The sequence below is a fragment of the Rhopalosiphum padi genome, chromosome 2 (assembly GCF_020882245.1).
Source record: "Rhopalosiphum padi isolate XX-2018 chromosome 2, ASM2088224v1, whole genome shotgun sequence".
NCBI classification, from domain to species: Eukaryota; Metazoa; Arthropoda; class Insecta; order Hemiptera; family Aphididae; genus Rhopalosiphum; species Rhopalosiphum padi.
The window spans coordinates 64,130,548-64,147,838 of NC_083598.1; the positions used below are offsets into that span (position 1 = coordinate 64,130,548).

Sequence of the window (17,291 nt, forward strand, 5' to 3'; positions counted from 1 at the left end):
ACATAATGTTATATTATACCACGGTGGTTATCGCTATCGTGGACCACGACTCGGACCCGATGACTGCGATAGCGATGACGTCGTGTATCGATGGTCGCTTGGAATAAAAATGTCAGCAGTGTCCACTCTCGGCTGCAGTTTCCGGGTACCTATGCGGAAGATCGGGTGCGCGAGATCGGCGGCGACCGCATACGACAGACGTTCCAGACGTGGCGACGGTTACGCACACAGCCTGCACCTCTTTTACGCCGTGAAATCCCGGCCACAGAGTCCTGTCCGCTCTCATTTACTCGTGCATTCGTCATTGTCGCAAACTATGTAATATAATACACGTTCATTAAACGCGCTTGTGGCAATTTTCAGTCAAGGAGAATATATTATATATTATATATCAAAGCGATCAGTGGCTGTATGATTGGAACAAAATATCATCGGTTTCACAATACTTCGGTGTACTTTTTTTTTTTGTTTAATATTATAATTTTGTTATTCATTATTCTTTTAATTGTTTAAAAAGATAATAAATAAACAAAAAACGGAGTATTATTATACTCGCATATTATATAAGCTATAATATGGTATTATGTAGGATATCATTTTATTTTACCCGTTGCCGGTTGCAAGGGCTCCCATGCGTCAAGACTCAAGTGGGTGACAATCATAATCTTAAGTACATTTTCGTAATATTATCATTAGAAAAATTTCAAAAATTAATTTATTATTCATAACTAAAAAAATAACAATATTTTTTTCTATTCCAGGGAGGTGACACGTCACCCCCTTACACCCCATAATGGGCGCCCTAGGTCGGTTGTGTAATATGCGTAAATCTAAGACACAATTATTAATAATATCGCGTATGCCGTATAGTCAGCGTTCGTCCGACCCGAGCAGAATATTATATTCATTTTCATTGCAGATCACCCACACTCGTCCATAAAAATTTTTTTATTATTCTTTAATTATTATTTCGGTTGTCATTTTGAACACACATATTTTTAGTACACTTAGGCCTGTATTATAGACGCCTGATCTGAATTTTGTATACATGAACAAACTTACACCAGCCCACTGCAAAATAGATCTATTTATACATTTTTGTTGAGACGCAACAGTTGAATGAAACTTGCAAACGTGTATGAGATAATCATAAACCATACAATATTTTATCGCAGCGATAGTCAAATGCGACGATTGAAATTATTGAATACCGTCGTGCAGGCGAACTTTTGCACGTTGCAAATATTCGTAAATTACACAAAACGATGGAAGAATACATAGACATGACCTTCAGTTGTGAATTTGTGATATCCTTTATCTACGTGACATTGATGGTGTACAAAGTTAATAAGTGTCCCGAAGTGAAACAGCCGACTTGATGGGTAAATTTAGGATAGAAATACATTATTATTATATTGTGTATAGCGTTTACTGTATCGATAGATCACCCGATTTGTTTCTTTAACGTGAATTATTGTATAATATTTTAAAATTGGTATATCTACATTTTTAAATAATGGGTGGGCTAAAATCATAAACCCCGAAATGTTCAAAACGTCTACGCCATAAGTCATTAAGTATAAGTTAACCAGTATTTTCAAAATTTGTAAGACCATGTTGATACAACAAATAACAACAACGTCCAAACGTACGCGTTGTTGTTACATTTTACCGAGCAACAGCGGGAGCGGGAATGGCCACCGTAAACGAACTGCGGTTTTTACAAACTCATATTATTTATAATATATTATATAGATTTCGAAACATTTAATGTCTCTAGCAGTTGTATTTTATTTACATAATATATTTTACTTAAAAAAAAAAAAATATTTTATTAAATTATTTAATAATCTTATTATCTTATCTATGTATACCACTTTTACAATGTATTGCATTTTATTAAAATATCAGACTAATAACACACTAACACGTTATCTTTATTAACAATAAAAATTTTGAAATAATAATAAAAATGTACACGTTGAATGTAGTCCTATAGAAAAAAACACGAGCAATACTAGTTTTGGTTTGAGCATGAGAACATCACGTTTTGACTTTATAAAAAAAGAGACAATAAAACGTTTTGAATTTAATGACAATTTTTAAATCGATATGTTTCAAAGAAATGATCGATTTAAAACGAATTTGAATTGTTCGTATTCTTTTACTTAAGAATCGAAGTTTATCTAAATTTTAAAATTTTTGGCAGTACCATGTTTTGGTTTATCGCCCTTCAATTTTGGTTACTGCAGGTCATTTTCCAATCTTTTTTTTAGAAAAATGTGTCCATAGAGTTAAATTTAAAAAAATAAAATAAAATATTAAAAAAACAGAACAAAGACCACCTAAAATTATAAAACGAGCACAGAATAATAGGAACAAATTGAAATACGAATCCTCATTAAAATACTATAATTATTATACCTACGTATAGCCGTATAGGTATAATAGGTGTACCAACTACCAATAAATTAATAATAGTTTGTAAAAAAAACTTGTGTTAAATCTTATTGCTGGCCGATAAGAATGATGAACGTACTCGCTGGCTAATAATAATCAACGTTGTTAGGGTAATTTTCACAGTACTGGACGAAACTCAAATTTACAGTTAATTTGCAATTAGGAATTCAGACGTTCAACACTATACAGGAACTACAACTTTATTAATATATACTATATTATACTTGTATTTCTTCAATTAGATTATTTAAATTATATAATTTAACTAAAGCAAAGCTTAAACGTTTTTGTTCATTGCTTCGTGGATTATAATAGAATAGTTTTAACAAAGCATATTATTATGAATTATAAAAATTTAAACTGAAAATCTAATTATTCCATTTTTACTAGTTTGGGTCTTATTATAAAATAATATTTTAAATATTTCTAATAAAGAATAATATTTTTTTCAAAAATGTATTCCTGTAATAGAATAATTACTAATTAATAATTACCAATACTCACAAAATGGTTAACCTTTTTTTTATTAAGTAACCAACAGTTAAGCTAATAAAAAAAATTATACTAACGTGTGATCAATAATTTATTTATATTATTCAATTGTTATACTAATAATGTATATTCTCAAATTTCTGAATTAGTTTGAAATTGTAATACAAGATTCTTAATTTGTGGTTCATTTTTCAATTAAAAAATATCGAACATTTTTAGTCAGAATATTTTTTTATAACCATTAATATTTAGAAAAATACAAATCATTTTGTAGTTAGGAATACATAAAAAAATTCTGTTAATTTTGTATATCTAAGATTTGAGAACTTAATACAAGGTTATTTATAACGTTTGCAACGTTTATATATAAAAAAAAATTACTAGACAGTCAAATTAAATTTTTATGACTGTTTGAATTTAAAGGTTTTACGACAATGGATATATTCACTTGTATAATAACGTACAACCTAACAATTATTTTTCATAAAAGATTTTTGTATTTTGTTGTAGTTCAAAAATGAATCATCATAGATACTTTAAATTTTCACCAAACGTTTCTATTATCATTTTATATTTACATGGTTTAATTCTTCAAAATATTTTTTAAATCTATTTGAGATTTTTATAGGAAAGAAAAATTTTACGTTTTTTTTTTTATAAATATCGATAAAAACTTATATACTTACTAGTTCGAAATTTTTGAAAAATTGAGAGTTATATTTTATAGACATTTTCAATTTCAAATTTGTATGAAATTATTCATTTAAATGATAAATAACGGTATTAGTTATTTTGTTATAATTCAAAAATTTAATACATTTTACATGGCATAACCACAAAAATAGTTTCATAGTATAAATACATAATATTTTAAAATTAATTTAGTATAATGAATATACTAATAATATGATAAATTCAATAATTTTGGAAACATTTTAATCAATTTACCGTAATAGGTACTAAAAGTAAAATAAATGATTAATAGTTACCTATACAAAAAAAAAAACATACCATGATATCGATGGCTAAGAGGCCAAAAGTAGTATATCATAAACTCTAAATTTTACAGGAGAGCAGTTTTTAGATTTTAAATTATTTCTATTGTAGATTTTTGTTTTTCGATGTTGCAACTGATTTATTTGTGAAATATTCTATAGATAAATGACGTAAATTATTACTTTTTAGTCTTAAATAATTTTTTTAACGTAAAAATAATGTTTCTTTTAAACTTAGATGGGTCTTGTTATAAATGGCAATTATAATATATTTTTACCATAGACATACAATGTTTTGATAGACTTATTAAAAACTGTTAATTTAATAAAAACTCTTATTAATTAATAACATAAATAGTTAAAATGTAGTTAAAACTAATTTTTTTGATATACTAAATTAAATATATATATATATATAATTGTCGTAAAAAGGTTAAAAAATGAAAAAAAAATATTTAAAAAATGTATTCATTGTGAAAAATAAAAAGTACTTAGTTTTCATTAAATTTTTAGACAAATAAAACCAGTTCTTTAATGCTATTTTATGCTAACTAAATAAATCACATTTTAAATGTAAGAAATATAAATATAGTTTCATACATAATACAAGTTATACATATTATACATATGTATAACTTTAATTTATATTATATTATTATAACGAATAATGTGCTAATGTTATAAAGAAGATATATTGTTTACGAAAAAAACTATCTATAAATAAATAGTCGTTGTTATAAATCATGACCTTGTAAAAATAAATAAATAATAATATAATCATATTTTATTAATAGGTTACCTACCTATTTTTATATATAAAATACCTATTGTAATCTACTATTAAAAAATTACCCAAACAACAAATGCCATAATGGCATAATAAATCAATGACTGTAGAATATTGTGTCTATATGACTATATTATATCAATATTAATTTAAAAGTGTTGTAATTCTTCTTTATTGCTTCACAAAAAGTTTTAATACCTGTATAAAGATGATGATAATTTCAGAATCAGTCGCATATAATTAGGTAGGGAGGTATGTTTGTCCAAATCGTCTAAACCTCAGATACATTTTTTGAATTAATTTATACCAAATATTATAATTACTTGTTTTCCTACTCACACTTATTAATGGAATTTATATTTAAATATTTATAAACTATTATAATAATATAACTCTAATTTATAAATTATCAAGGAATTTCGATTTTTAAGTTTTTTGGACGTCGTGCTGTACAATTTCTAATGGAGAAATATAAAGTGTATGTAACTACAATAGACTTTAAAGATTTTATTTATTATGTATTTATGTTTGTTCAAGAGGAAAGTATTGTTATTAATGTTTCATAAATGATTTAATATGTCGTTGATATCTTATTATACATTTTATTCATACCCATTTTTCAAAAATAACTTATGGGAAATAATAAAATAAAATTTTACCTTAGTTATATTAACAGTAGAAGTATACTATACACACTTATGTTTTTTAATAATTTTTGAGTGAATTTATAATAATTCAAACTTTCTTTTTGCCCATCCGCTAATGTAACTTTTATAAGTAATGAATTAAAGACTGTTTGTGTTTCTATTGTTGCATGACTCACTCCATCAGTTTATTCTCTCCATCTGCAGTGGAAGAAGGTTCATCGTGAAATACAATCACCTCTTTTTTCCTTTTTTTTTTTTAATTTAGAATCGCCGACATTTTAATCCGAGTAAGTTTTTAAAATCCGTTGGTTTACTTGTGAAAGGAGTGCAATAATTTTCATTAAAACATTTCCAACCCTCCTTTCGTTCTCTCACACATCCCTCTCTCTATATCCAAGACACATTTTTTTCTTTCTATTCACTAGCAGTAAAATGCTTAATGCAAATTGAAATATCGTTTGTTTCGACCGTGTCACTTCCATCCCATCCCACCCGATCTAAACTATTTCTGCGCTATTATCACGTGTATTGTGCAAACTGTTATTGTCATCGTTTATTTATTCTCTCACGGAAAGCAAAATAAAGTCTCTCGAATCCGCTGTTATTTTAATTAATATTTTTGTTTTAAGAATACGCGTGTAAAAAAAATTATTTAATTTCACCTAAGTAACATAAAAGAGTACAGTACCTATTCATAATATAATATCTTAAGCGCTAATTATTATAAAATAAGCAATGGTGAAATTAAGTGAAATTCTGGTGGTAGTAGTTCAAAGACTCGATGGACCGCGTATATAAAATATAAAATCTTTTGATGATGTCAGTAATGGTGGTTACTGGTTGTAGCTAATTAATATCGTTTCGCGTTTAATTAGCTCTGCAAAAATGGATACGCATTATTCACGTTTATGCCAATATACACAAAGTCACAAAAATGTACGCCAAACAGAATGACTGTCGACTGAAGTAAATTTATACAACAAAACTTTCTTAGTTTTTCATACTTTATTTATCTCGTTTTTGGTTTTGAACCAAATATATAAGTGTACCTACCAATTATAAAACTGGGTGCTGGTTATTAATTTTAAATAACCATATTGTGATAGTTTTGTATAGTAATTGGTTATAATACCTGTATACCTATTATAAATATACATAAACATATAACATTTATAAATGTTTTAAAAACATTAGGCATATGCTATGTATACATACATTTTACTGAGGTAAAATATATTTAAATGGTAGGCAGCAAAGGTTCGCTAAGAGAACAAAATTCAAGTTTTATACAAATTGAGAACAATTTTAGTTACATTCAATTTTTTTCCATTGAAAGGGTTTAGTTTATAAAAGCAAAAATAATATAAAGCTATATTTTCGTTAGGTATGGCTACATCTGGTAAAAACTAAATACCATAATCTGGCTTTTGTTTATCCTAAAAGAACGTTAACAATTATTTTTATTAAATAAAAATGTTATGATAAGGTGATTTTTACATGTTTTTATTATGACAATTATAAGTTTATCGCTTTCAAACACTATTATTACTAGTAAGTAGTATTACTATAGGTACTTTATAAACTATAAGTATAAAAACCGGTGAAATCTCTCTACTGTATATTAGTTGTTAATAACGTGCCTTATAATTGAATAAGCCACTGTAATATTTTATATTTGAATTCAATGATAAACCATTTGTTACTAAAAAAAAAAAACAATCATAAGCCACATTTGTCAGCCAATATTTCTTAGTAGCAACTATTGCATATTTATATTTCTGTTAAATATTTATTTTTCTATTAGTAATAAATAAGGTTAACGTCCGTGAAGTTGCCCCCTTCCCCACACCTAGTTACATACCCCAGATTTTCACGTGATTTTGCAACTAATTTGCTATGTAATTTCTAGAGTTTTCATACTTTTAGTTTTTCTGAAATGATTTTTTTTTTGTTTTTGGGGAACTTCACGTGACCGATTATAGTTATGTACTCAGTATTGTTTTGTGTTTAAACAATTAAAAAATGTATATATACTATATATATATTAGACCTGCATCTAGCCTGTACCTAACGAGTTATTAAATAATTAATGTTAGTAATTAGTGAACTATTATTTTATTGAATACAAAATAAAAAAATTGTAGTTTTATAATACAATTCAGATAGTATTTCATATGACCAAAAATACCAAAAAGTTTAACGACAACAAATTTAATCATTTATGGACTTATGGCTAATAGGTATAAGGTATAAGATGCAAATATATAAGCTATAGAGTATATTTACTCATTTATATAATATGTCCATTCAATTCTCAAGATTTAAATATTAAAATTGAAAATTGTATAATTTTTTGCAACAAAATAACTGGCGAATTTTAACGATTTTGACAATTAGAGTTTAAATTTGAATTTAAATCGGTTATAAAAAATGTGCAGGGTAAATTTTAATTTTTAGCATATATATTATATAATATGTATATTTTGATTACTTTCGATATTTTTTAATTTCGATTAGAACAATTTATGAGCAATCTTGTATTAAATTTTCAACCTTTTTATTCAAGCATAACATTTTTTATGAACATTTTTATAGAAAAGAAAACTAATAATTGTAGAAAATTTGTATTGTCTGTAAATATCGCAAAACGAATAAACAAATTTTGGTAATTTTTATCATGTTTAGAAAATAGTAATATTAATATTTAGTAAAATTGTGATGTATCTTAAACTATAGATCATTAAATCAACTATAACACCCATATCAATATAAAAAAATATTCACTGTTCCAAAATTAATGTTAAAAAAATTGTATATCATTGGTTATTTTCTCAATTAATCTATGACCTTCATATGTTTCGTTATATTTAATATGTAAAATTATCTCATTCTTAAAATGTTTCTATTGTTAATATTATTTTAACTTCTAATGTATTTATCACTTTAGTGTGCTACTTATAAAATATAAATTGTGTTAATTATTAATATTACTTTCTATCTCTAATAACACAAGCTAATAGCTTAAAAGAGATAATCATGTAAACTATCTTAATTTATTTGTATTCTATGTAATTTATGATTATTTAAAAAATAAAAAAATAAAAATAAATAGATCCAAATAATACTTTTTATTATTTATCAACATTTTTTGGTCCTTATTTTTTTTTTCATAAACGTTCATCACAAATGCTACACTATTTTTATTTGTTTACAAAAACAACACGTTTATATTAATGTATCAATAGTTTTAAAATGAATAATATTAAAATTGTTTTTATCTAAAAAAGATCATGTTCACGTCAAATCTTAAAACTTATAATTAAAATTCAACTTGATAATTATTAAATGATGTTTAGGATTTTATAATAATAAAATAAATAAAAATTCGATAATCTGTGTCAGGTGTTTAATTCTAGAAAATAAATAAAATAAAGCTTCGGTGATTAAAATATAAATAAAAATTATATCTCATGAATTTCAAAAGTATTTTAATGAAAAAATAATAAAAGTAGGTACTATAGATAGGTAGGTACTTTCATTTAATGGATTATTTTTCATAATATTCAAATTATTTTAGCGATTTTTAAGCTAACATGATGACAATATTTATAAATTATTCATTTATTTAATATAGTAATTCTTTGTACGCAAGCAAAGAAAAATATTTTAAATGTAGGTATTGTTAGGTAAGCGAGTGTATTAAAAGAATGTCTCTGTCACAAGTGTTGTATTTACTTTACAAGTTCGTAACATCATATACTTATTAATTATTATTATTTATTTATACAGTCGAGTCGTAATAACTTGAACCTCAATAACTCGAAAAACTTAACAATTCGATTTTTTTTTATTCCCCTATTAATAACAATTCGAGTTAGACATCTCGAATAATACATATCTCGAAGCGAATTTTTATTTCCTTTTAACTTCAAGTTATCACGATTCGACTACATATCTTATTGAAATATGGTTATACATTTATTATTATTTATTAAGTAATAAATTATTTACTATTTTATTTTATTATTACATATTATGAAATAACATAATTTATTGTAAAATTGTGTATTATCAGAAAATAAAATTCTAAATTTATATTTTTTTTAACAACACTATACATTTTTATTTACAATTAAATTTACAAATATTATATTATATTATATAATTATTATAAATTTATCAATAGTGGTTGATCTTCGGTCAAAATATCTCCGGAGATATACTCCGGTAAAAAATATATCTGGTACATTATATCTCCGACAAAATATATCTCCCTTACAATTCTAAGGCTTATAGAACAATAAAATATATTCCACATTAACATTTCAATTTTTAGTACACATAATATATATGTATATAATACAATCAAAATCTAAAAATCCTACATAGCATTTGCAAATTCGGTTGTAATTCATACATATAATATTGACCAATTTTTATATTGTAACCGATACTTATTGAGAATAACAGAATATAATTATCGAGATTCTTTTATAGTAAGACAACATCTAAATTAAAAATAATACGGTTGGCAAGTGATGGGTATTACTGTACTATACACTAAGTGTGGAATGGGTCATTGTTAATGGATTTGCTAAATTTTAATACAATGATATATAATTGAATACGAAAAAAAATTCTAAGCGGAGATTGCCCGTTAGTCTACATAGCTAAGTACATTTCATGATATGTTATTTGAGGTTACCGGTATTTTTCCCGAATGACATTTTTTCCTCCAACATCTTTTACCCGAATCGATATTAAAAACAATAAATTATGATGCATATAAAAAATAAAAACTAGTATGATAAATGCAGTAGTGTTATCATTAAGTATTTTAGCTCCTAGTTATAACAAAATTTTTATTTCGGGAACAATAACCGTTGGGGAAAGTCACTCAGGAAAAAAGGTTTTGAGTTTTCGGATTTTCCGATAAAATACCAATCGGGAAAAAGTTTTTTCGGGAATTTTGATTCGGGAAAAACGGCGGGAACCATTATTTGATATTTTTATTAAAGTAATTTATTTTTTAATTCGTATTTCAATAGTTTGATTTGGGTTTTGCAAAAACATAGCACATTTTATTTTATCATTAATATTTTATTATTATAATGATATATATATTTATATCACGTTATAATAATAAAATAAATAATAAATGGTGTTATTATAACTTATGAGTCAATGTCAATTAACCGTATAACAGTTGAATAGGTTCATAATATAAATAAGTAATATCTTTAAATTAATCTATATATTTTGAAACTTTCATTGCGTATACGAAAAAGTGTTACATCCCCGTGATAAATGATTGTTAATTATAAAATAATAACTAAGGTTGTTATATTTTGTAGTTTAAATATGAAATTTTATCTAAAGTTGAAATTCAATTGATTATAAAAAAAGTGTGCTTATGGTTTTATTTAATATTTTTTAAATAGTTATAGTAAAATTGTATTAAGAATTTTGTATTAAATTATCAAAGTTTTTAACCTAGCAAACAATTGTTCATCTACGAAGATTGAAAAAAACTAATAATAATCGGAAATTCCTTATGCCTATAAATAGCTCAAAAAAAGTCAAGTTGATTTTAAAATGTTATCGTGTATAGACATAAAGTAAATGATAATACATTTTTATTAAACAAATTTCAAGTATCCATATAGTTATTTGTTTTTGAATTACAATCAAAAAACAAAATTGTTTTGCCAAATACTATAGTTTTGTATAAGAGTTCCTATTTTTACCAAATTTTTTAGAAAAATACTGGGAATTTAATATTTTTGACTGAAAAGTACTAACTAGATCCAATTTTCTATCAGAAACCACTCTCGATGTAGGAAATTGTAATACGATATTATGAAAAAAAACATCATTGTAAATCACACTCTACTGCCTACGTAGAATATAAAAATGGTTAATATTTAAGTTACCTTATTGTCTTATATTTTCAAATCTTAATAATTTATTTTAACCTTTAAATTTTAAATTTCAATGTTTCTTAGTTTTATTGAATCGTCTATATGTAGGTACATGCTATTCATGTTACTGCATTACATAATAAAAGTTTATAATTAAAAAATAATAAACATACACACATATATATATATATATATATATTACACTAGGATAGCTAGTATATATTATATACTAGTATACACCTATCCCATATGCACTTCGTTGCTCATAAAAAATGCATCAATCTTAAATTTGGTTGCCGAATGCTAACATTCAACGTAATGCGCGTGAATAAATAATATTTTTTATTTGGTATATAGGTGATATTTTCAATATAATATTAACTTTACATACCTAGCCGTTCCATCCAACGTTGCTTTTATTGACCATTTACAGCAGCATTTTTTTTAATTATTTGTTTTTTTTTTATTTATCGACCCAAATTTGATTTCCTTTTCATTTTGGATTAAAACCAATAACTCATAAAGTTTCAATAGTATGAAACAAAAAAGTTTGGTATTGTTATACTACATAAACTATTCACTAAAATACCAATTTCTAATAATGATGACTAGTAATTATAGTAACACGAATAAAAAAAATATATTTTTATGTGCATTATATTTATCGATAATTTAAAAATTAATAACTCGATTTTTCAATAACCTATAGAATCAAAAATAGGCTTAAAACATGCTAAGCGATGTACTCTTTTATTTTAAAAAAAAAGTCAAGATAATTAGACAAGTAATTTTTAGAGAACATGCGTGACAACGATTTTAATTTTCACATATATTATATAGATATAATATAATCCATACTAGATATTAAATAAATTCTATTATAAATATTAACAATTAACTTCGAATTAACTCAATAATTCATAATTCTACAAACTACAACAATAATATATTCCAAAAATAACAAATTTTTACACTTTTTATATTTTATCCATTTTGTACAAAATTGTACTACTACCTATTTCGCGTTACTCCTATTCTTATGTAATAACTTTAAATGTAATCTTAAGTTATTTTTATTTTTGTCATAATAACATTAGATTTATTAACCATTTTAATTCTATAAAAAAAAAATACTTCAAGATAATGTCTTGCACAATGTCTACAGATTATATTTTTAGTAATTATGTTGTGATTGTTTTAAAACAAAAATGTTACATTAGCTTTTCTATGATCGGTTATTAGATTTAATGATTTTTAATAACTATATTCGTCTTAAAATATATCAAATACTTAACTAATTGTAAGCAATTTTGAATTTTAACAATTCATGCATTTTTAATGTACATAATATAAATTATTATTTTTCTTCAGAATTAATACACATTAATATTAAGTTCAAAAATTGTAATATTAACTAAATATGTATAAGTACTAGTTTGTTTATATGCATATTAGTTAAATTGTATTACAACATATGTTTTAATTTAACATTATTTCTTTAGACTAATGTTTAAATATTATTACATAGGTAGATATATTTATATTTTTTATGTAATACAATATACTATGAACAATATCATATATTGATTTCTCAGCTATATTTGAGTTTAGTAATATTATACATTATTAAATCACTTATTTAATTCGTTCATCATCAAACTATGGTAACTATCTACTCTTTACACTGTATAGTATCTACTAACTACTTACGTTAAAAAAAAACCCTAAAATATGGTTTTTAACTAAATTGCATTATTTGCACAAGGTGTTTAAATTTAAATGTATGATAGATGATAATGATCAAATATTATTATTTATTTATACCTATATGGCGACAAAATAATATGTCAGTTTTGGTTTATAATTAATAATTATATTTTACAATTATAACAATTGAGATATGTACCTATGAAACAATTAATAAATAATAATCTATGGCATGGACTAATATGTCTACGCATGATACATTTTAAAAATAACTGAGTACAAAATAGACATTTTTGATTTCTGTTCGTAGAACTTCATAAATACGATTTATAAGCATAACATTTCGTATACCTACTAAATTAGCCTAAAATAAAGAAAAATACATATTTTGACTAGGTACTTATTGACAATTCTTGAACAAGGCTGTAATATAATATATTATGGAAGTTAAACATTAATGTAATGTAACATAGTTACACGTGTCTTTAATATTATATTAATATAAATAGAACATTTATCATAGTTGTAATAATTATCATAAGCTTTTAGATATATTTGCAGAGGTAACAGTACACAATTGTCATATGATACAAATTAGAATTGAACTATTACAAAAGTTTAGTATTATTAAATTATGTTAATTTTTGTAAATTATAAATGTTGTTACATATTCCGGTGCGTAGAGGATAGCTCTGGCTCAAGTAGATACCTATTTATCTAGTTATAAATTAATGCAATAAATAAATACGTAACATTAACAATAATTAATATTTTGTAAATCAATCAGTGTTATTATTAAACAGTGAATAATAATAACTAAAAAATATAAATTCAAGATTATTAAAGTCTTACATTTAATTTTAATATTCAGTAAAATATGTTATGAAACACGTGTATTTTTTGTGATAAATAAAATATACTTTTAAATGATTTAGTTTTTACACATGGATAAATTAAAATTTTGTTTAAATAGGTATCTATTAACAATTTTCAACATAGAGATAGAATTTGGAAGATAATTTTGTTAACTGTTGTATAGCTATCATTTTTCAATATTTTAAACTATTGACCATTAAAATTTTAAATTAATAAAATATTGTTTGTTAATATCATAAACAGGTACCAAAAAAAACTTAAATTAAGAATTACCGAAAAAAAAATTATAAAGTGATATGTTTTTTGACATTTGTATACGTGTATCGTTATTGTTATTTTGAAATAATATCAATTTAAATGTTATAATATAGTAACACGTACTAAAATTCAAAAATAAAACTTTTTGATACATTTTGAATAGGTATTTTATTATTTTAATTACATGTTTTATTTGTTACAACCATTGAACCATAAACATTATTAACATAAATAAACTTTTATTAATGTGTATTGTTTATACATAGATTAAATCAAATTAGTTAGAAATGTTAATGTAGCACAACATATTCGGGAAGGAACTGTTAGTCTACAAAATATACACGGCGCACCATTCAAAATCACAAACAATCATGTGTGTTACAAAAATAAAATGTACAAAAATCAGTAGAATTGATGGTTTTAAATGTTTTAATATCTCAGTGTATAAATGCGTACATTATGATTTTATATTTATAAAAAATAGCATTATTTAGCAATTCGATTTTGATTTTAACATATATTTTTTTTAAAACCTGTAGTGTATAATATATATTTTAATAAATGTGTTACAACATAATACCAGAATGATATTAATATATATATATTAAATATAACTACGAATTGTAGGAATTTTTTATGATTTTCTTAGAGTTGTATGTTAATTACCAAAAAAATATAAACAAACAAAAATTGTTGACATTTCGTGTACAAATCTTTCATAAATATAAATCAATAGCCAATTTTATGCAAATTACAAACCACAGCCTTTAATTATTAAATTATTTAAAATATTCATACCACATCACAAAAAATATTAACATTTATTTAGATCAATATTAATTAAAAATAAACTTAATAAATAATATATCTCTAGTATAATAGGATAACATAGTATTATTAAAATTATATTTATTTAGATTCATATAATTAGTATAATATATATTATGCATAATTGGACTGTATAATATCATAATAATGGTTATTATTATAGTTAAAAAGTGGTTACATAAGAATGTATTTGTGCCATGCTTAATAAATAAATAAATATCATTTTTCTTTGAAATGTCGTATTTGACAATAAAAAAATAAAAATAATCGATATCAAGGACAAACAGTGATTCCTTAAGTACAATGCTATTACCGCAAATCCTTATCGTGAAGACCGGAGATTCCATAAGCTCTTTCGTCTGGTTATTATTATCATTATTATTGTTATTATTATTATTATTATTGAAAAACATAAATTCTGCTTTTACTGTTCAATGGAAGAATGTTATTTTTATTTGAAGAACAGTTTTCGGCGGAACAATTCGATAGATTTATATAACATTAGCACGCTTCAATACTACTTCCTGATACTGTTGATAGGTAATAACACATTAACGAAATAATACATTTATAACAAATAAAATATCACAAACGACGTTAGACTCTGTATGCTTTAATAAAAAATGAAATGTTGCATTTAAATCTAGAGAATACGACGGTATAATTAAAAGTTAATTTGGGCGTATAGTACGACGTTATTATGTTAAACTGTTTAACACCGTTCATACGCACTTTGTGGGAGGAGACACACGATGAAAACTCCGCAAAACGTATTAAATATGAATTGAAACTACCACCGTCGATCTTCATTTATAGTGGGTGTACTAATATACTATAGTTATCTTCTTTTTCAAAATTTCATGAGTGGAATATTTCAAGGTTTTTTTTTGTGCATTATCACATCACAAGCTTAAGCTTTATAAATACATAATAATATATACTAATAATCGTCACAGTAATAATGATAATAATAATAACAACAATAATACTGTCTATATAGTTTATGCTACAACAGTATACGTAGGTACTCAATATTACAGCATAATATCAATAATAATATAATAATATATTTAATAATATTGCGTTTTAAAATTGTATAGTCTTTTAACCGCTGTCGGCGAACTGCAGTTTTATGGCCAACGGGTCAGGCTGTACGTTCTCCAACGTGCCCGTGATGGGTATTCGGACCGTCTGTGCCTTAGTCGACGACGGTCGCTCCTGGCCGGTCCGCAGTTTCTTAGCGGCCCGATCTTTGCTGTTGTCACCGATGACTACGACGCCGCTGCCGCTGTTCCTTATTACCGACGCCCAAAACCGGATGACGTTGAACACGACGCCGACGGCGAACACCACCGAACCGATGTTACGGCACAAGGCCAAGTGATCGTTGAACGAAACAGCCCTCCGGTCGATCACCTCCATGTGTGAAGACCGGCCGACTACCGGGTCCTTGGCTGGTATCAGGTGGCCGGCAGCCATCGCTATCGCACCCATGGCCATGACGGCCAGTCCAAATATCGCGAACGCGCCACTGCAGTGGTGATACCAACGGATTTCCGGTTCCACCAAGTATTTGAAGTCGTCGTCGTCGCTGCCACCACCGCCGTCATCCTGTCAAACAAAAATATAACGTTCAATCGGTCAGAGGATGATGATGATAATATAGACAAAGTCTACCAGGGACGGACTAGACTGGTCTGAGTGAATGGGCTGAGATGAGTCGTATTAAGTTCATACCTAACGCAGTGGTCTTCAACCTTTTTGACTCGCGACCCATTTTTCTGACCGTACATTTTTCGAGACCCAAGTAAGCTACAGTTAGCCACGAAGACCAAAAACTAAAACGAAACTACATAAATATGGTCTAGACCGCTAGACTAAACGCAACTAACATTTACATAATAATAATACAAAATGTTTGTAATACAACGATATTAACTGTGCATACAACAACAGTGATTTATGAAAATAATTTACAACATTTATAGATAAATAACAGGAGCTTTTATCGATCAAGTCGGGCTATCGCTATACTATATTTCATTTGATTGTTCATTCTTATCTTCTACAAACATAAAATAGTACGGTTTACTTGGAAATTATTTTATCCGATGTCATATGACATACATAATATATTACAATATTATATATAGTTTATGAGAATATGAATTTTTTAAATTTTAATCAAAAGAATTGTCGTGACCCAGTCGATTTAACGATCACTCACTATTTAAGACTATTGTGTCAGCGAAAAATCGAATTGTCGATAAGTTTTAAGCGACTATAGCGGGAAGTTTCGTGCCGAAGTTTATTTACAATA

At 25.4% G+C, this 17,291-nt stretch overlaps 1 protein-coding gene across 3 annotated transcripts in view; it reads right to left on the reverse strand.

The window, feature by feature from the left end:
• Positions 1-12,448: 12,448 nt before the first annotated feature.
• LOC132921653 (neurensin-1-like) overlaps positions 12,449-17,291 on the reverse strand; it is a 39,682-nt gene continuing 34,839 nt past the window's right edge. For all 3 annotated transcript variants that reach the window (XM_060984798.1, XM_060984796.1, XM_060984799.1), the window contains exon 4: positions 12,449-16,582. In XM_060984798.1, coding sequence (XP_060840781.1) covers positions 16,076-16,582 — 507 coding nt within the window. In that variant the 3' untranslated portion in view covers positions 12,449-16,075. The remainder of the gene's footprint in view (positions 16,583-17,291) is intronic.